General features: G+C 38.2%; 1 protein-coding gene across 13 annotated transcripts in view; it reads left to right on the plus strand.

Annotated features, from left to right (window-relative positions):
• Positions 1-22399, plus strand: part of SPATA6L (spermatogenesis associated 6 like) — a 59929-nt gene that overhangs the window by 14304 nt on the left and 23226 nt on the right. For 6 of the 13 annotated variants that reach the window (XM_082404415.1, XM_082404421.1, XM_082404412.1 and 3 more), the window contains 4 exons: positions 11-148; positions 3152-3200; positions 7012-7053; positions 15935-16059. In XM_082404415.1, the coding sequence (XP_082260541.1) occupies positions 11-148; positions 3152-3200; positions 7012-7053; positions 15935-16059 (354 nt within the window). Of the gene's footprint in view, positions 1-10; positions 149-3151; positions 3201-7011; positions 7054-15934; positions 16060-16313; positions 21922-22399 lie in introns of those variants that run through there. The other 7 variants (XM_082404420.1, XM_082404413.1, XM_082404422.1 and 4 more) reach the window with 5 other exon arrangements.

A 22399-nucleotide genomic window follows, 5' to 3' on the forward strand; every position in this document is an offset into this window, starting at 1 on the left:
TGTTTTGAAGATTTCTTGCCCAGGGGTGTGCCTTCCTGGCAAGCAAGATGTGTTCCTTGGGGTTTACCTCCTGAATCAGTACCTGGAGACACAGTGCTTTCCTTCCGTGTTCCCTATTATGATTCAGCGGAGCATGAGGTTTGAAAAGGTGATCTTGACTTTCTCATTGCTAAATAGAGAAATTCAAATTCTGTTGTCTGAGGATCATTTAGTGGTTCTTATAAAGAACACAGCTTTTATAAAGTTATTTTGTAAATTTTCTTTAAAAAAAAAATTACATGAAGGCACCTCAGCACAGTGCAGAATCATAGTTGGAGGACTTGCTTTTGCATCCCAGATCTGAGCCAAGTTCTGTCAAACTAGTGCTAAGTACCCTGGTAGATGTTTTCTATTTTTGGAACTCCCATGGCATTTTCTAACTGGAACAGAGAGCATTTTCTGAATGTTCTTGGAGGTGTTAGAGGCAGCTGCGTTACATTCTGACAGAGATTATCAATAAACTAGCAGACCTTAGAAACAAACTTTTTTAGACTCAGAAAAATACCCCAGACTAACCAAATTAGTTAAATCCTGTATCTGAAATCCTGTAACAAAACAAGAAGGCTTTTTAGATTTACTGAGTTTCCTTAGGTCATATCTGGTTTATTTAGCTGCAGTGATAAAAGCTAGATTCCATTCCAGTGAATGTGATCATAATATAAGTAGCCAAAACGTTACCAACCCTCTTCCCACTTTCATATTTAATGGAACATTAATTTCATTACTATCCAATCACTGACAATCTCTTGAAGTTTTTGTTTTGGAATTTAGAGATTGAATCAATTTTAACCTTGATAAGCCTATGATTTTGTCCCAAAAAATATCACTGAGGTGGTTCTTTTGGGGAGGGGATGAGAATGGGAAGGCTTCAGGGTAGGGCCTATCACTTCTAAAGGTCTGGATGGTGGTGCCCAGAAAATGACCTGTCTATTTAAAACAGAGTAGCAGAGGAGATGAGGATTGATTTTTGAAAGGGCTAGGGCTGTGTGTAATATTTTTATAAATCACAGCCCATTAATTAATTAATTAATTTTTTACATCTTTATTGGAGTATAATTGCTTTACAGTGTTGTGTTAGTTTCTGCTGTATAACAAAGTGAATCAGCTATATGTATACATATATCCCCATATCTCCTCCCTCTTGCGTCTCCCTCCCACCCTCCCTATCCCACCCCTTTAGGTGGTCACAAAGCACCGAGCTGATCTCCCCCATGCTATTGCAGCTGCTTCCCACTAGCTAGCTATTTTACATTTGGTAGTGTATATATGTCCATGCCACTCTCTCACTTCGTCCCAGCTTACCCTTCCCCCTTCCCGTGTCCTCAAGTCCATTCTCTACATCTGCGTCTTTATTCCTGTCCTGCCCCTAGGTTCATCAGAACCATTTTTCTTTTTTTTTAGATTCCATATATATGCGTTAGCATACGGTATTTGTTTTTCTCTTTCTGACTCAACCTGTTAATTTAAATAGTCTTCCAAACTGGTTGGATAAGAGAGGAATAAATGGATATTACCTTGGAACATACAGTCCGAATCCAAAGGAACCTAGTTCTAACCATTTCAATGTTGGTCGTGGTTAAAAAGTGGGTGGTGAAAATCCAGTCTATTTTTTTCCCCCAAGAATTTCCTTATTAGTTTTATCAATTGTAAATTTGCTTCTCTAGAAGACTTTAAAATCTTTTTATAAGAAGCCCAAGGACGTAAAATTGTAGACGCTGTAAATCAATCTGTAAATGACCTTGGAGGTCATCTAGTCCAAGCTCCCTGACTTGCAGAAGAGGAGAATGAGTCTCAGAGTCACACTCTAGATGTTGCAAAGCTGTGTATTTGAGATTACTAGATATCACAGACCATTTTTCATTTTATAAAGTGCAATTAAATAAATGCTTTATTTTAAATTTTGAAAAATTGCCTTCTTGTGTGAGCGGTTTTAGTTCATATTCAAGCTTTCTACCAGTTGGCTCTAGCTTTCTTGTATCTGTTCCATTCTCTAGCTGCAAATATTTGCAGGGAGTAGCAAAAACACTTTCTCCTCCTTGGACCTTCTGTATAATTCAGAATTCAATGTTCTAAAGCATTCAGATAAACAAGAAATTACTCATAAAGAATGTATGAGCCATTGTGTTTGAGCAGTTCATGTTGATCATATATTCCCCACAGTCATCCTTGAGAAAATTCTTAGACATGGATGAAGAGAAGGGTTGAACTAATATTACTGAAATAATTTTGGAAAAAAACCCAGCTCACTCACATTTGCTTGTTAAATCCAAGTCAGTAAGACAGAAATGGATTACAGGGGACAGCCTCCACTTTTATAGTTAAAGCAGACCTGGTTTTGGATCAAGAGCAGATTTTAATCATGCTTAAGGTTAAACACCGTTTAAATCAGAAATTTAATGCCTGAAATCAAACTCTGCTGAAAAATTGTGTTTCTTACAGGGTTCTAGAGTTCAGGGAGAGGGTCATGTTATGCCTTTACTTCAGTCCCGTAGGCCCTTTTATCTCAAGGACAAAATAAACATATTTGGCTGTGAGTAGACAGGTATCACAGAGTTTTTCTTGTGCTTCATGATACACCTAAAACTTATGAGGCTCTCTCTTTTGTTATTTTTGGATTCTGTGGGAGTCTAGCTATGAGTACTTAGCTTTCCTTTTGTGTTGCACGTAGAATTTTTATTTATGTTCCTTTTTAGCACAACCAATTGCTTGGGAAGAGAAGTCATTTATTCAGTTAACATGTAATGAGTATCTGTTGTATTCAGGATGTTTTTCTAGGTACTCAAACAAGACTCTTTCAGGTAGATGCCAGATGTGCTTTTAGCAACAAACTGTGGGGCTAGGTCAAGTAGATGATGTTTTGAACATGTGGTGGATTCAGCTAACTTAAATTTTCCTTGTACTTGGTGTTGTGTTAATTCTCATTCATTTATTCTATAGTCATTTGTTGAACTTTTAACCACATACCTGTTAAAGGTACTCCTGTTGAATCCTAAAATATTATATGGCTGGATTTGACATGTGTTAATTATTTGGAAGAATATGATCTAGATTTTCTATAAGTATATATTAATAAAACTTTGAAGATTTATTTTCCCCATTTTTTTTCCTGCAGGTATTTGAAAATGCAATAGATCCTGGAGCTGTAGCAGACATTTTAGAAAGTAGGTACTCCTCCCTTCACCCCCAACAGAAGAGAGAGAGACTATTGTGTATATGTAATTCACAGATATAAAATTCTATTTTCTAAGTTGTGATACTTCCATATTTACCCCATATTTATGTTCAAGATAGTCTGTGTAAAATTTCAATCATGTCATTGATTCAATTACAAATCCTTTTCTAGATATATATGGCACTTACTGGATGGTATGATTCTGTTTGTTTTATTACAATTAAATGGTTTTTGTATCTTAACTGAGTTGTGCAACCATCACCATAATCAATTTTAGAACGTTTTCATCACCACGGAAAGAAACCCTATACCCATTCTTCCTCATCCCTTCCAGCCCTAGGCAACTACTGACTAATCTTACTGCCTCTATAGATTTGCTTATTCTGGATATTTCATATATATGGAATTATATAATATGTGGTCATTTGTAACTGGATTCTTTCATTTAGCATAATGTTTTCAAGATTCTTCCTTGCTATAGAATGTGTCAAGATTTCACTTCTTTTTATGTCCAAATAATGTCCCATTTTATGGATAAACCACATTTTGTTTATCCATTCATCAGATGATGAACATCTGGATTATTTTTGCTTTGGTGCTATGATGAATAATGCTGCTATAAATATTTGTGTACAAGTTTTTTTTTTAAACATGTTTTTATTTCTCTTGGGTGTATGCCTAGGAGTGAACTTGCTGGGTCATATGGTAACTCAGTTTAATTTTTTGAGGAATTTCCAGACTATGCCAAAGGAGTTGTATCATTTTACATTCCACCAGCAATATATGAGATTTGATTTCTCCACATCCTGGCCAACACTTGTTATTATTTATCCTTTTGCTTGGTAGCCATCCTTGTGGGTATGAAGTGGTACCTCGTAGGTTTGATTTGCATTTCCCTGATAGCTAAAGATGTTGAGCATTTTTTCATGTGCTTATTGGCCATTTGTATATCTTATTTGGAGAAGTGTCCATTCGGATCCTCTTCCTATATTTTAATTGGATTTTTATTATTGAGTTGTAAGTTCTTTATATATTATAGATATAACTTTCATATCAGATGTATGATTGACAAATACTTTCTCCCATTCTTTGGATTATCTTTTTGCTTTCTTAATGGTGTTCTCTGAAACATAAAAGTTTTTAATTTTGATGAATTATATTTTATCTATTTTTCTTTTGTTACTTCTGCCTTTGATGTCATAACTAAGAAACCATTGTGTAATTCAAGTTAAAGATTTATGTCTATATTTTCTTCTAAGAGTTTTATCGTTTTAGCTCTTACATTTAAGTCTATAATACATATTGAGTTGATTTTTGTAAATGGCATGAGCTAAGGGTCCAACTTCATTCTTGTGCATCTGGAGATCCAGTTGTCTCAGCACCATTGTTACTAAGAGTAGTTTTCCCCCATTGAATGGTCATGGCACTCTTGTTGAAAATCAATTGACTGTAAATGTGAGGTGTTTTTTGGGGGGCGGGGGGTGTCTCAATTCTATTGCATTGATTCATAAATCTATCATTATTCCAGTGCCACACTATTTTGATTATTGTAGCTTTATAGAAAGTTTTAAAATCAGGAAGTGTGAGTCCTCCAACTTAGTTCTTCTTTTTCAAGCCTGTTTTTGCTATTTGGGTTCCTTTAGTTTGCCATACGAATTTTAGGATCAGCTTGTCCGTTTCTGCAAAGAAGCCAGCTAGGATGTTGATAGGCAATGATAGGTTGCATTGAACCTGTAGATCAGTTTGGAGAATATTGCCATCTGAACAATATTAATTAAGTCTTCTAATTCATGACATGACACGTGGTGAGAATTAATTGAGTGTAAGGAATTTAGAGACTGAGATAGATTAAGCGCTTTACATTACAATTGGGGTGATGGTTGGAAAGGATATAGTCCTTCTTCCTGTTTGGAAAACCCAAAATTATGGGGTGTCTTGGTTTTAAGTTTCTTGGCATTTAAAATTCTGTCCTCATGTATTTGTGTTTTTCATAAATCTACAAAGGGAGAATTTTACTTTCATTGTATATATTTTTTTCAGCTTTATTTGAGGATATAATTGACATACAACATTGTGTAAGTTTAAGGTAACAACATGTTGATTTGATACTCAGATATTTTGCAAAATGATTATTATAGTGTTAGCTTACACCTCTAGCACATCACATAATTACCATTTCTTTTTTGTGGTGAGAACATTTAAGATCTACTCTCTTAGTAACTTTCAAGTACAGTATTAACTATAATCACCATTATTGTCCATATTAAAATGTTTTTACTTCTAATATTTTGTGGGAATTATCTTTACTGATTTTTTATTGTTATACCATTTGTATTTTAAATTACTTTTAATATTTAAATTTTATTCTTGGCCTTATAGACATTGAACATGGGCTCACTATTTCTTTTTTTTTTTTTTAACATCTTTATTGGAGTGTAATTGCTTTACAATGGTGTGTTAGTTTCTGCTTTATAACAAAGTGAATCAGCTATACCTATACATACGTCCCCATATCTCCTCCCTCTTGCGTCTCCCTCCCACCCTCCCTATCCCACCCCTCCAGGTGGTCACAAAGCACCGCGCTGCTCTCCCTGTGCTATGTGGCTGCTTCCCACTAGCTATCTATTTTACATTTGGTAGTATATATAAGTCCATGCCACTCTCTCACTTCGTCTCAGCTTACCCTTCCCCCTCCCTGTGTCCTCAAGTCCATTCTCTACGTCTGCATCTTTATTCCTGTCCTGCCTCTAGGTTCTTCAGAACATTTATATTTTATTTTTTTTTAGATTCCATATATATGTGTTAGCATGAGGTATTTGTTTTTCTCTTTCTGACTTACTTCACCCTGTATGACAGACTCTAGGTCCATCCACCTCACTACAAATACCTCAATTTCATTTCTTTTTATGGCTGAGTAATATTCCATTGTATATATGTGCCACATCTTCTTTATCCATTCATCTGTCGATGGACACTTAGGTTGCTTCCATGTCCTGGCTATTGTAAATAGAGCTGCAGTGAACATTGTGGTACATGACTCTTGTTGAATTATGGTTTTCTCAGGGTATATGCCAATAGTAGGATTGCTGGGTCGTATGGTAGTTCTATTTTTAGTTTTTTAAGGAACCTCCATACTGTTCTCCATAGTGGATGTATCAATTTACATTCCCACCAACAGTGCAAGAGGGTTCCCTTTTCTCTACACCCTATCTGGCATTTATTGTTTGTAGATTTTTTGATGATGGTCATTCTGACTGGTGTGAGGTGATACCTCATTGTAGTTTTGATTTGCATTTCTCTAATGATTAGTGATGTTGAGCATTCTTTCATGTGTTTGTTAGCAATCTGTATATCTTCTTCGAGCTCACTATTTCTAAATATATTTTGAACTCAGCAAATATAAAAAAATGTTGTTTTATGTCTAATTTATATAGTCATATAGCATACTGTTTTAAGCAAGATAAACTTTTATAGGTTAATGGATAACAGTTGTATTTTGAATTTTTAAAATGAAAAGTAGTATATTGTTATTTCCGTGATTTATGAATACATCTTTAAGAGAGAAAATATCATATTTTGTCAATATTTTTCAGGAGACAAAATGCTATGTTTATAACTCAGTTATTCTCACCCCATGCCCCCAATTTATTGGGTCTAGAAATACCTGAATCATTGTTGGTATGCCACTTACTATCAGTAGTAGTAATGTAAATGGGGTATTATGGCAGTTTTAAACTTAGTAATTAATGAAAAACTCTGACAGTATTCTGAAGTATTAATATCTCATTTTTCCTTTTTAGGCTTTCTAACAAGGTTTGAGTTAATACAGCTAGTGCCTCCAGGTAATGTGCCAATAAATGAATTTCTAAATTAGTTTAATTTAATTTTAAAAGGATTTTGGCATGACAAAATGGGGACTGGCATTTAAAAGCTGTGCTCTATATAACACATGCTTTTTACCCCACCGGTCTGTGGAATTTTGCCCGTTTTTTTTTAAAGAAAGCATTTTTTTTAATTTTATTAATTAATTTATTTTATTTTTGGCTGTGTTGGGTCTTCGTTTCTGTGCGAGGGCTTTCTCTAGTTGCGGCGAGTGGGGGCCACTCTTCATCGCGGTGCGCGGGCCTCTCACTATCGCGGCCTCTCTTGTTGCGGAGCACAGGCTCCAGATGCGCAGGCTCAGTAGCTGTGGCACACGGGCTTAGTTGCTCCGCGGCATGTGGGATCTTCCCAGACCAGGGCTCGAACCCGTGTCCCCTGCACTGACAGGCAGACTCTCAACCACTGCGCCACCAGGGAAGCCCTGGGTTTGAAAAAGCAGTGAGCATAGCTTAAACAGGTTCTTTGACTTTCCATTTTTTCATAATTTTATCTAATAATCATCAAATAATTTTTTTAGTCCTGGCTCAGCTTCTTTCAAGTGTTTGCTTTTGGCTGTGTCGTAATTTGTAGAGTGAGTGAGTGAGAGTGTGTGTTTGTGTGTGTGTGAAACCCAAAGCCATCTTCTCTGTTGATGCTAGAACAGGGTTGGCAAACGACAGCCCCCAGGCCAAATCCAGCCTGCAGTCTGTTTTTGTGTGGCCTGTGAGTTAAGAATGGCTTCTACATTTTTAAGAATTAAGATTTACTTCATATACAATAAAATTCACCATTTTCAAGTGTACAATTCAGTTGTTTTTAGTATGTTCACAAGATGGTGTGACCATCACCACTATCTAATTTTAGAATTTTTATTACCCCCAAAAGAAACCCTGTACTCATTAGCAGTCACTCCTCATTCCCTCCTCCTACCAACCCCTGGCCACCACTAATCTACTTACTGTCTCTAATTGATTTGCTCATTCTGGACATTTCATGTAAATGGAATCACAATTTGTGCCCTTTTATGTCTGGCTTCTTTCACTTAGCAAAATGTTTTCAAAGTTCATCCTTGTTGAAGCATATATCAGTACTAAATAATGTACTTTTATATGAATATGCCAAATTTTGTTTATCCATTCATCAGTTGATGGACATTAGAGTTGTTTCCCCTTCTGGATATTATGAGTAACACTTCTGTGAACATTCATGTACAAGTTGTGTGAATATGTGTTTTCTGTTCTCTTGGGTATGTATTTGGGTATATACCTAGGAGTGGAATTGCTGGGTCACATGGTAACTCCGTGTTTAACTTTTTAAGGAACTGCCAAACTGTCTTTGGTTTTTACATTTTTAAATGGTTGGAAAAAAATTTCTTTAAAGAAGAATATTTACTGATACATGAAAATTATATGAAATTGAAATTTCATCGTCTGTGATGTTTTATCCATGCTCATTCATAGAAGTATTGTTTATGGCTGCTTTTGTGCTGGAATGAGAGTTCAGTAGTTGTGACTATATGGCTTGCAAAGCCTAAAATATTTATTCTCTGGCCCTTTGCAGAAAAAGTTTGAGACCTCTGTGCTGGAATCATGGGACTTTAGGAGGAAACTGTTCTGTGATGACTTTGTTTTGTGTTATGCAAGAGACCTGAGCTAGTGAGAGCACGTAGGAACTGCCACCTGGTGGCACCACTTCTCAGAGTTTCTCAATGTGGCTGATTATCTGGTGATTTTAGAGTTTGCGTGTGTATGTGTGTGTGTGTGTGTGTGTGTGAGAGAGAGAGAGAGAGAGAGAGAAAGGATACCTAAAACTCAGAAACATTTCTAATACTCTTCTGATCTTTGCTGCCATACGCTTTGCCCTTTCCCTTCCCAGCTTCACAGTTTTAACTTGTAAAAAGCATCCCCAAATGATGAGGAAACCTCTATTTATATATTGGTGAACATGTTTCTTGCTCTTTCTCTGTGGTTAGAAGAACACATGGATATGGAATTTTTACATAAATAATGTCACATACATTTTCTTCTCTTACTAACTTCCCCAATTATATGTTACTGTTATATTGTAATTTTTAAAAACAGATCGAAAAGCATTATTTTTGATATCATGAAGAATTTCATGAATTTACTTATGTGTTTTTATAGGTCTATAAAAAGTCTGTAAATAATACTTTGGGTTTTACTTTTTCACTCTACATTGTTACCTGTAGGTAACTTATTTGTCATTTTCAATAGCTATGTATTTTCCATAGTGTTATTACCAATCTTAAATTGATATTGTTGAGCATTAGGATTTCTTTGTCTTTCATATATTTATAACAATTATTTTTTCTCTTGATATATTTGTAAATAATAGAATTGCTAGATTGAACCGTATCTTATAACCTGAGAGTAAACTGATCCCCAGCAAGTTTCCATTATTTCTACTGCATTCAGCACTGTATAGAGTGCCTGTTCCCCATATCCTAGCTAATGCTGGATGCTATCATTTGGATTTTTTGTGTTTATAAAGTGTGTAACAATTCTTTAAAATATATTTTACCATATTTTCCGGTCCCTTCTTTTTAGATACGATTTGTGACAACCTTGACATTTTAAATTTACTTCAGAAATTTTCCATTTTCCCATATTATAATTTGTTTTCTTTCTTTCCTTCTGTATAGTATGACTGTCAGTGTCCTTTGATTACTTGTGGAGTGATGTCTGCATATTAACATTGCATTTTGGTATAAATTCCTGATATTTTTACCAAAGTTTTAAATTAATTATGCTTAACACATATGTATTTCCCCTGTTTTGTTGCATTATTTTGATATTTTATGTGTGAAACTTTCTTTTTCTTAAGAAAGCATGGGAGAAGAAAGGTGAGTCTGGCAGATGCCTCAGCTAAAGCAGAGGTGGCTGTGGAGGCTTTTATGAGGATCATGGCCCTGCCTACTGTGGCTGTTCTGGAGGAGGTCAAGGGCCCCAGTGGAGTGGAGTGGACCCAGGAGTCTGTAGTTCTTTCTTCTGCTGCTTGGTTTGTTGGCAGAGGCAGGTCCTGAAAACAGATAAGAACCCCACTCTCGGTGGGTCTAGGGATGGACACTCTTGTATATGTCAGTGCTTTCTTAGGTAGGCAGAACAGAGGGAAGATCAGAGATGCCTCCTACCTGCTTTTCAGAAATTCTCACTGAATGTTTTTTAGCCTAAAAGTAACAGGCTAAAATCTGGGCATTGAGTTTTCTTCCATAAGTTTTTTATTTGACCCAATTTTATGTTCAAACGTATGTCACTGTTAACTGGCAAGTTATATTTTAGTATGCTAACAAAATAGAAGCAGGACCATTTTGATCTTGTTTAATTTTTCGTGAGTTAAAAAGATTACCCAATATCTATAATAAATATTCTCACTGTAAAAATTTTAAATAACAAAATAATATAAAATAAAAAGTAAAACGCCACATTCATCAACAACCTCTGACAATAATTACAATTAACAATTTGTTGTATATCTTTTTTAGACCTTTAATAATGCATTTAATATATATAATGCATTTAGTATATTCAATTCTAAAATATATGCACATATACACAAACACACACTCACATATATGTACATAAATATTAACTATGTCTAATATTTAGTATATGTATATTTAATGTATATATGTGTATATAGATAGGTTGAATATATATTTCCTGCAACTTTTAAAAATTTGGTATATTTTTGACTGCCATTTTTTTTTTACTTGACCGGAAATCCATCTGTGAGAAGGTTGCAAGAATAGTTCAAAATTGTGATGACTGGAGAATATTGAAACTGTGTGCATGCTTACAGGTTATAACTCAGAAGTTAATCAGATACAAAGTGGGGGCTTTATTGTACTTGTCTTCCTTTTGTCTACAACCCTTCAGTTTCAGATTGTAATTTTAGTGGAATTAAACTTGAATTGCTTGATATAATTAATTTTGTTTAGCTTCAGATGCATTACAGATTGATCCATTAATTTGTCCAACATATGTTTATTGAAGGTGTACTTAGAAAATGCCCTACACTGTGCCACTTCCTGGTATTATGCCAGTGGCACCAGGTACAGAGTGGTGACGGTGAGCCACCTTGATCTGCTGGTTCTTGATACTAGATAATTAAGTAAAAATGATTTGCTTAAAGTCTCAAGTGGACTGTGCTGTGGGGTCACATGGGCCACATTTAGGTTCTCAGGGAACAATTCTTCATTGGCCGAATTGTTACCTTTTCATTTTGTTGTAGATATTACTGTGTTTGATATTTTTTCATAGCACTTTCAAACACACTTACTATAATCAAAAGACATATTATGACCATTAAGTTTGTGATACAAGTACCTCAGATTTGCATACGACTTTACTTCTAAAGAATGAAGAGATCCAATGATTTGGCTTAGAAGTAATAAAGACTCCTCTGGGTCTTCAGTTTACAAAGATGGGAAAAAGCAAATAGACACAGGGGGGCAGCATAATTCTGTTTGACAGCGAGCTTGGTGCTTTTTTTTTTTATTGACGTCTTACACAGAAACTTCTACTTTGGGATAAGTCATGTATATTCAGTCCAGCTGTAAAATGCTCAGTCCAGCTGTAAAATGCTCTTTTTTAGTGGGCACCCATTCTGTGAATCAGAGCTTGATCTTTTTTAAATTAATTAATTTATTTTTGGCTGCGTTGGGTCTTCGTTACTGCGCGCAGGCGTTCTTTAGTTGCGGTGAGTGGGGGCTACTCTTCGTTGTGGTGTGCGGGCTTCTCATTGCGGTGGCTTCTCTTCTTGCGGAGCGCGGGCTCTGGGCACGCGGGCTCAATAGTTGTGGCTCACGGGGTCTAGAGTGCGGGCTTAGTAGTTGTGGCACACGGGCTTAGTTGCTCCGCAGCGTGTGGGCTCTTCCCAGACCAATGCTCATGTCCCCTGCATTGGATTCTTAACGACTGCGCCACCAGGGAAGCCCCAGAGCTTGATTTTATACTTTGTAGTGATGTTTACTAGGCATCAGCAAGGAAAGAACTCCTGCCTCAGATGATCTGGTTTTGAATTCCTGCTTTGCCATTTGGCATCATGACAAGTGTCTTAACTCTCAGAGCCTCAGTTATCTGTAAAGAAGGAATCAAGTGAGACTCCATATGGGGAAGCAAGCTGTCAATTCTGATATGCTCTCTAAATGTTAGATATTTCTAGAACCAGTATCGTTATTAAAATTACTATTTCTCTTAAAGTCTCATTTGTTTCCTTTTTCAGGGAGAAGTTTTTCACTGATGGCATTGATGATGTCCCTGTCTGTGCCATTAGCCTATTAAGAACACCGAGCTCTTTCAGGTATTTTACTTGGCTTATGAGACTTGCTCAGCCTGTGCACATGTTTATTTATTATTTATAACCTAGGCTCTTGCTGTAACATCCCCTTGGTGTGCTGACATTTTCACACTGGGTGGTAGTTTGGATCTTTAGAAAATGACCAAACCAGAGAGACAGAATTGAGAAGCTTCACAGCCTTCTGTTTCTCTAACCCTATTTCAGTTTCTTTTTTATTCTGGTGATTCCAAAGATAGCAGATAACTCACTTCCAATTTTCGGACCTCTCATTTTTATCTTAATTCTTGCTAAATGTAGGAATAGTAAGTAATAGCTATCATTTTGGATGCAGTGACAAGAACTAGCCAAAAACATATGAAAGGAAAAGGGAAAAGCCCACTGTGTAGAGCACCATACCAGGTGTTTGTTCCCAATAGGAACATACGATCGAAAACACACAATGTTTGTGGAGACCAGCGTAGTGCTGGGAGCACTGCTGGGCTGGTATCACAGATCATTGCATGTATGACGCTAATTAAGTTAAGGATCTCAAGGTGAGATTATCCTGGATTTAGAGTGAGCCCTAAATCCAGTACCTTTTTTTTTAATATATATATAAATTTTTTACTACATTGGTTCTTTGTTGCTGCACGCGGGCTTTCTTTAGTTGCGGCAAGCTAGGGCTACTGTTCGTTGTGGTGCGCGGGTTTCTCATTGAGGTGGCTTCTCTTGTTGTGGAGCACAGGCTCTAGGCGGGCTTCAGTAGCTGCAGCATGCGGGCTCAGTAGTTGTGGCTTGTAGGCTCTAGAGCGCAGGCTCAGTAGTTGTGGCACACAGGCTTAGTTGCTCTGTGGCATGTGGGATCTTCCCGGACCAGGGATTGCAGCTATGTACCCTGCATTGGCAGGCGGATTCTTAACCACTGCGCCACCAGGGAAGTCCGAAGACGGACAAATCTTTAAGGTAGAGATGACCTCGGTGTGTTTGAGGGACAGCAAGAAGGGCAGGAGGGATGCTAAGGAATGACCAAGGAGGAGAGTGATAATAAAGGAAGTAGGAGAGGTGATTAGAGGCCTGATTATACAGAGTCTTAAAGGCTAGGATAAGACGCTTAGATTTTATTCTAATATGATGGCAAGCCTATTGGAAGGTTTAACCAGGTGAAAGTCACAATCTGATGTAACATCACAGTGTGTGGGGAATAGATTTGAGTTCAGGAAGAATGGAAGCAGGGAGACCAGCTAGGAGGTCATGGCAGCAGTCCAGAAAAGAGGAGGGTGGGGGCTTGGACCATGGTGGTAGCTGTACTAATAGAGAGAAGGGAACAAAATTTAGATTTGTTTTGGAGATATAGTCAACAGAACTTGCTAATGGATTGATGTAAGGAGTGAGAGTGGAATCAAGGATAAATCCTAGATTTTTGGCTTGAGTAACTAGTACTGGCTCCTCTGATGGGAAGGTAGGGGAGAGCTTATTTGTGGAAAAAAGTCAAGACTTCTATTTTGGACCTGTTATGTTGGAGATACTATAAGACACTTAAGGTGAAACTTGAAAGATGAATAGAATCTCAACAGGGTGGGAAGGGAGAAAGGATGTTTTGTAAGAAATAGCATAAGCTGAGGAAGTGCAGAGCAGAGGAGGGAAAGATGCATCATCAGTCCTTTGTGGCTGGAGCATGTCTGAGAAGGGAAGAAGAGAAAGAAATATGATGAAAAATGTAGAACACATTCTTTTTGCACTTTGATCCTTGTTAGAATCCAAACATTCACATTAAATGGAATAAGTAGGAAGAAATTAATCCATCATATTATTTGATGTAAGGTCAGTTATTTTCTACAGTTGATGCACCAAAATATACCCTCATCAGAATTCTTCAGACAAATAAAATAGGAGTCACAAAACAGTAAAGTTGAGACAGGCTGGGACCTGGGACCCTTTGCTACAATGCCTGCACCTGGACACACCTATCCTCCAGCAACAAAATACAGAGAAACTATATGGGACTAAAAATAACTGTGTGCATGGGCAGTTGGGGCAAATTCTGGGCAAAAGATACAAAGGGACCAAAAAACGCAACTGCCACTTCTGAAGAGCCTGGAGCAAAAACAGGGTGTCGGGGAGCAAATGCAGGGTACTGCATGTCTGCAGGTATGCCGCCTGCACTCAACACACACCACCGGAGGGGTGGGCAAAACACCTAAGCCACCTACTGGCCTGATCCCTGGACACATCCCTACCCTCACCCCCATATAAGGAACCAGCTCACCCCGCCTCGGGGACCGAGCAAGCAAGGGAAACGTTATTTGTTTTTGCTCCCTCCTGAGGTCGCAGGGGCCTCAGTAAAGCCTTGCCTGAGTTTCTTATCTAGCCTCTAGTCAATTGCTATTGATTGGGGAAGGCCAGGAACCCTGGTCGGTATCAAAGCTACCTCACTGACTACAGTTACTTTTTTGGTGGTGCTCTGTACAGGGGCCACTCTTGGTCCAAACCACTTGTGTAGCACCTGCTTTGTAGAAGGCACCTTCTCCATCCTTTAGCTCAGTGATTCTTAATCATGTTACACCCAAGATGATCTTTTGGTAATGAGTATTTCATACTATCCCTTTTACCATACTGAAATAATATTCGCAGTTAATATAACCAATTATATAGGTCACTGCAAAAAATATATAGTATTCCAGCCATAATATAAAGGAGAAATACAAAGGAAAATGATTTAAAATAAAATGACATGTATACTAATATGTAAATGTTGAGCAAAATGTAATATTTGGATGTGATATGATTTTCAAAATGCCAAAAGGGTCTTGGTAAATATCCAAACAAAGCAAAGTACAATTGTTCCTTAATCTACATGGTACCTGCTTTCCTGAAAATTCAGTGTATTTTTAAGTTGTACAAAAAAATGCTTTGTGTTTATATGTAACAGTTAGATTCCAGGCTCAGATAACTATAAAAAGTTTTCTTGCCTGAAAGAATGTCTGGTAGGTTGTTAAAAAGTCGTGCAGGAGTGTCTTGAGCATTGCAGGATACCTTGAACTTTGGTTCCTGCCTGTGAAATTTCTCCACAAATTTCCAAAATGTCCCTGGGTTTGGTACCAGTACTGCTGAGAACCACAGCTCTGGCTGTTCTCTGAGCCACTGGGACGCTGACATTCCTGCATCACAGAACACATGGAACCCTAGTCTACACTGTAACCTTTGAACAGGGCATTGTCTGCCTGTTCTATCCCTAGGACCTGGCCCACGGTATGTCCTTAGAAAACATTTGTTGATGTTGGATGGAAAGAGATTTTCCCTTTTGTTCTATTTTGTGGAGCAACCCTTTAGATAGTCTTTTTCTCTGCAGTGACTTGGGAAGGCTTTTAAAAATTATGCATGAGACAAAAAGTAGTAGAAGTCGTTGCCTCTTGAATAACAGGTGCTGTGATCAAAATGTCTATTTTTATCTGAGTGCTGTCTCTGCCATCACTTGTCTAAGCTTTTATTTTGTTAAACTCAGGGATGTAGATACATCATTTTCAGAACATAAATCTACTTATGCCTTTCTTCCTTTGTTTCTAGCGTGGGAAGAGTTGGCCTACTATGAAGAAAACACACGGGACTTTCTCTTCCCTGAACCCAGGCTGACACCTTCTCAACCTGGGATGTGTAGGGAGGTGCTCATGAAGACAGTTGAAGGTTTTCCGGTAAGTGATCTGTGCCCAGCTGGGCTTCTGTTGGGAGAGGAATTCTTGGGACCTGAACATTTTATTCCTGACAGGACCAGTTCATGGGCAGATCACTTCATCTTGGTTAGTGTTCCTGTTGTTCTCTTCAGCAGCCCTGATTAGATGCCCCACTCAAAATAATAAATGATACTGATTCCCACTATTGATCTCAGATGTGGGAGTCTTTTTTTTTTTTTTCATTAAATACATTCATTTTGGCTTTCGTCCCACAGTGAAATACTCGAAGTAACCAACATTACTGTGGATTGCCCTGGTTCCTGTAGGAGTACCATATTTTAGCACCATTTATAAGAATACAGATCAAGGCATTTTTCATTATATAAAAGGTCTGAAGTACAAAAAAGTTATTTTAAAGTTCAGAATTAAGCTCAACCACCCCTGGTTACTGGGAAAAAGATTGCTGAGACTGTGGTTATCTCCAGCCCCGTATCCTTTCCTTGGATTACCCATGTTTTGGCGAGTTCACCCCTGTGGCACAACTACACCCAAGAAATCAACAAGAATGAGATAAAACTCTGGTCAGTGTTCTCCCTCACTATTAATGAGCATTCAAAATATGGAAATATACAGATGGCCATAAAGGCCTGGGAACAGAGATATACGTAATAAATGGCTTGTTGATATGACTTTTCACTACAATTATCTATTATCTCCAGGCTTAACGACCACTCCGTATAGTTCAATTATACTTACTAACCCATTCCACCATTCCCAGTAATAAATTTCAATTTACCATGAAAAAAAAAAGCAAACGGCACAGCTCACCTTCACCCTCCCAAATGTGGCCAGGTCTCAGGCTGTGGGACCTCGCATACTTAAGAACGTCACTTTGTGACTGTAGGCCAGTGAGCAGGCACATTCATACACACGCATTCATCCCTTCTGGTCATGGCCGAGCCTACCTTACTCCTACTGCTACTGCTACCAAGGGTGGGAGCAGCTAAACCAGTTTAGTTTTGTGCTTCTCATGGCTCCAAGTTATTAACTGGATCACACAGGTATTAATCATCAGCTGCCCATGTCTTAATTCACTGCATAACTCAGCACTGGCTCCCTGATCTCTCCAGCCACTCAGAAGAGATCACCAAGAAGGTTTTCCGAAAGAGTTAAGCATTACATAGTCTTCTTCTGTTAAATAAGGAACTTAAACTTTAGAGAAAGGAATTTGCAGAATTCACGCACAGAAGTCTTCCACTGGTTCAGATTTTTATCCTTGTGTAACGTAAGACATGGAGGTCTGTCAGGCATGAGATGTGGGAGTCTTATCTAACCATTCTAAGTCACTGCCATATTCACACCATCACATAGTTATGAAAAGGTTGCTTCTTTCACCTCTTTTTTTTAATTTTAAAATTTTTTATTGAAATATAGTTGATTTACAATGTTGTGTTAGTTTCTGGTGTATAGCAAAGTGATTCAGTTTTATATATATAATATATATATAATTATTCAGTTTTATATATATTATATATAATAATATGTTATTATTTATATATATTATATATAATAATGTGTTATTATTTATATATATTCTTTTTCAGATTCTTTTCCATTATGGTTTATTACAGAATTTTTTTTGAATTAATTAATTTTATTTATTATCTGCTGGGTTGGGTCTTCGTTGCCGCACATAGGCTTTCTCTACTTGCGGCGAGCGGAGGCTACTCTTCATGGCGGTGTGTGTGCTTCTCATGCGGTGGCTTCTCTTATTGCGGAGCACGGGCTCTAGGCGCACAGGCTTCATTAGTTGTGGCACGTGGGCTCAGTAGTTGTGGCTCACGGGCTCTAGAACACAGGCTCAGTAGTTGTGGTGCACGGGCTTAGTTGCTCTGCGGCTTGTGGGATCTTCCTGGACCAGGGCTCGAACCCGTGTCCCCTGCATTGGCAGGCGGATTCTTAACCACTGCGCCGCTAGGGAAGTCCCTATTACAGGATATTGAATATAGTTCTCTGTGCTATATATAGTAAGACCTTGTTGTTTATCTATTCTGTATGTAGCAGTTTGTATCTGCTAATCCCAGACTCCTAATTTATCCCTCCCCCACCCCCTTTCCCCTCTGGTAACCATAAATTTGTTTTCTGTGTCTGTTTTTTCATCTCTTAATGCAGACTAACTGAAAGATTTAATATCAGTTTATTTAATCATAGCTATTGTTTTAGTAATAATAGTAAAATAGAGTAGTGATAGTAATAATGCTACCTCTGATTTATTTTGTGCTTGGGTTTTTTCATGTGATATCTTATTTTCCTCATAACAGTTCTTAAGTCAGCCAGGGCAGATATTATGGTTTCTACTTAATGGAGGGGAAACTGTCAGAGGTTCACGGACTGATATTATTGAAGGATCTTAAAAGATACAGCAGTTATTTAGTTGATTATCTAACTGTTTGGGGGGCATTATCTGAACCCAAATTCAAAATATTCATTTTGATGTTATCTGGGATGATTTTTAACACTGCAGAAACTCTGACAGTTTTCTTTACTTTTATGTCACTTGGATGACCTCTGTTTTTTTTTGTTTTTTTTTAAATAATTTTTTTTTCACTTTTTTTTTTTAAAGTTTGCTGTTCTTCTTTTTATTTATTTACTTATTTATATTTATGGCTGTGTTGGGTCTTCATTTCTGTGCGAGGGCTTTCTCTAATTGTGGCAAGTGGGGGCCACTCTTCATCGCGGTGCGCGGGCCTCTCACTATCGCGGCCTCTCTTGTTGCGGAGCAGAGGCTCCAGACGCGCAGGCTCAGTAATTGTAGCTCACGGGCCTAGTTGCTCCGCGGCATGTGGGATCTTCCCAGACCAGGGCTCGAACCCATGTCCCCTGCATTGGCAGGCAGACTCTCAACCACTGCGCCACCAGGGAAGCCCCTGACCTCTGTTTTAAGGGCCACATCTTTGTGCATTATAAAAAGCATACTTAATACTCAACTTTTCTGTTACTGCCCCATGAATCACCATTATTATAATTTAATAAAGTGTTATTGTCTCCATTTTGTTGAGAGTACTGTGCAGAATACATAACATGCAGGATCCCTGTTTCTAGGATGTTTATGATGACAGGACTTCTAGTTCTAATACTTCAAACAGCAAGCATTCATCAAAAGTTCTCCTAATCTGAATTCCTAATGAGCATAACTTTAAGTCCTCCAATAATCTTTGAAGGTTTGGTGAATATCACTGACATCATTTTTTTTTTCTCAGAGATGTTCTTTGTGTATCGCTTATACCCATGGTACTTGTGAGATGCTCGTCTCTATTATGTTGAGTTATTGGGATTTTGCTCTTCAGAAGCAAAAAGGAATAAAAACTATTGAGAATTAGGTGGGAGATACTCTTTATATTAACTTTGGTTTGCCCAAGTTTTCTATTAAATAAATTCTATCTACAAACACTGGGCTGGTATCCAGCTAAGTATCAAGACAAGAAGAAACACACTTTCTCATATTTTCCCAAATGTTATCTTTGTTTAACTTTATGGGCGTAAGTAGGGAGAAGAACCTACAGGAAGTTGTGTTTGTAGTTATTCATAAATGCAGGTAAATAAGCGAAAGAGCTTTAAAACTGCAGGGAAACATCTTCATGCATTAGAGGTAAAGAATCAATTCTTACAATGAAGTTAATGAAAGTATATTTTAAACAATTTGTAAAAAGATAGAGGAGCTCAATTTCTCTATGTTCTATAAAGCAAAATAAAACCAATTGCTGAAGCTTTACTAATAGCTGACATTCATTGCATGCTCGCTAGAGGCCAGGCACTGTGCTGAGCTCCTTACGTGGATTATCTTGTTCAATCCTCCTTAACCCTGCAAGGTGGCTACTATTATTTTCCTCATCTTAGGCATGGGGAAGCTGGCATGGAGAATTTATCAAAGGTACTCAGAGTCACAGACCTGGTGAGCAATGGAGCAGGGATTCTCATGTTGGCCTGTCGGGCTTCGAAGTTTGCACTCAGTCACTGCATGATGCTAATTCTCTCATGTTTATTTCAGCCCAGGGTCCAATTTCTTTTCATTAATATTGTAGGACATGAGAATAAATGACATGTGCAGGTCAGGCAAATCATTCACTTCATTTATTTTCTCTTCTTAGTTCATTAAGAATTAGATTTATTTCTTCCAATAAAACATGACTTTTTCTTTGTACTTCCATACTTTATTTCATTTCCCTTGTTATGCTAACAGCCTTTTTTTCCTCCTTTTCCTGTTGAGGTCAAGAATTCTGAGGAGGGGAATATAATCTGTTTTTTTGTTAGGTAAAGGCTGAATTTGTAAATTAAGCGGAAACAATATTATTTTTTAATTATTAATTTTTAGTTAATAATTTCCATTTTTCTTTAGTGCAGTGATTCTAGGAAAATCCTACTGTTAAATCCATTTATTGACCTAACCATCATCATCACCATCCCATTGCTGAGGGGATTGCACAAGATAGAGCCTGTAAATTTCAGCTCTAAACTGTTATGCTAAAATCAGTACTTCTGTGAAAAATACCTTCCTCCGTATTGTCTGGAAGTCACTGCCAGGAGTGGAGATCAAATAGGTGAACAAGATGGTGTTACAGGCTGTGGATTCCTTACTGGTAGGGGACCCTCCTCCTCTTCTCTAGGCAAAGTGGAGCTGCATGTATAGCGGTTAAGTGTGGACTCAGGTGGTCTGGGTTCAAGCCCAGTTTTGTCACTGAATGACTGTGTGATTTTGGGTAAATTACTTAATCTCCAGGTACCTTAGTTTCTTCATCTGTAAAATGGGACTGGTAATAGTTCTTCCCTTATAGGGTTATTAGGAGGGTTAAATGAGGTAATATATGTATAGTCTTTAGCATAATATCTGGTGTATAGTTAAGTGCACAATAAATGTGAGCTGTTATATTTTATTAAACTGTCATTCAAGGGTTAATACTACTTCTCCATGAGGCATTAAGAAGACTACACCAGTCTGTGGCTTAAGAGATGACTTGTTCAGGCTCAGGCAGCTGGGCCGCTGGGGACCTGGGGCTTCACGCGCCCATGAGGTTTTGGATTTCCACCAGTGGTGCTGTGGACCCCAGAACTCCCCTTCCCCCACCCTCTTCTTCATGTGGGCAGTCTTGATAACTGGAGGTGAGGCTGTGCCGGCCATGTTATTGTGCATTTTTTTATGAAATGCCACCTCCCCGCCCCCCGCCCCAATTATTCAACTCTGTGCAGCAACTGGGCTCTTGTGTTTATAAGCCCAGAAATCTTGAGTCACCAGTCCAGGCCTAACACTCTTATGGGCGTACTGTGCATTCTAGAGGCAAAAAAAAAAAAAAGAGGAGGGGGAGCTGAGGAGGTAGGTTGTGCCTGTGAGGACCTGTTCTGTAGACAAGATGAATGTACAGGACTGAATGTGCATCGGAATGAATGAATGCACAGGAATCGAGCTGACTAGTTCATCCATGAGGCCCCCTGAGAGGTAGCATGAGGTAATAGAAAGAGGATGGGTTTTGCTGTCCAGCAGCATTTCAACTCTTGGCTCTACTGATCCCCAGCTGTGTGACATTGGACAGACTAACCTCTTCAAGCCTGTTCCCTCACATTTAGAGTGGGATATAATTGTCTACTACACAGGTTGTGTGAGGATTAAATGCGATCGTACATGTGAAAGCCTCTAGGAGCACCTGGTACCTGTCTAAACATGCAGTGCATGTTGGTTTATTTTCCCTCTAGGGCTTCGGCCGATGCAAATTCTTCTTGCAAGTACTTGGAGTATGTTATATAAGTGAAATGAGCTGTTAGCAACTGGAGGGAGAAGTCGCTATGGGTGTGCCTGGAGGGGAGAGAGTGAGGCCAGGCTTCAAGAGACAGGTAGGATTTGGATGGGCAACAAGAAGAAAGGGAAAGTGCCCCCAGGACAAAGGGGTACCTGGCCAGGCGGTGTTCTCTGGGGGAGAGGAGAGCAAAGGGTCATGTTCAGAGGGGCTGCAGGTGACTGGATGGGGTCAATTGGAGACAGTGTAATTCAGCTCCAAGTCCTATCCCTGTTTTGACGTTTACAAGACATGTGACCTTGGGAAAATTGCTTAATATCTCTTTCTGCCTCAGTTTTTTTTAAAGAAAAATAATTGTATTTTTTAAATGTACAGTAAAATTGACTTTTTTTGATACACAGTTCTATGAATTTAACACATGTATAGATTTGTGAAACCACCATCATAATCAGGATACAGAACAGTTCCATCACTCCCCAAATCTCCCTCATGTTATCTCTTTATAGACACATCCTCCGCCATAATCCACTAATCTGTTCTCCATCATTAAAACTTTGTTTCCTCTTGAGAATGTC

This window comes from Balaenoptera borealis (assembly GCF_965194805.1).
Source record: "Balaenoptera borealis genome assembly, chromosome: 8".
NCBI classification, from domain to species: domain Eukaryota; kingdom Metazoa; phylum Chordata; class Mammalia; order Artiodactyla; family Balaenopteridae; genus Balaenoptera; species Balaenoptera borealis.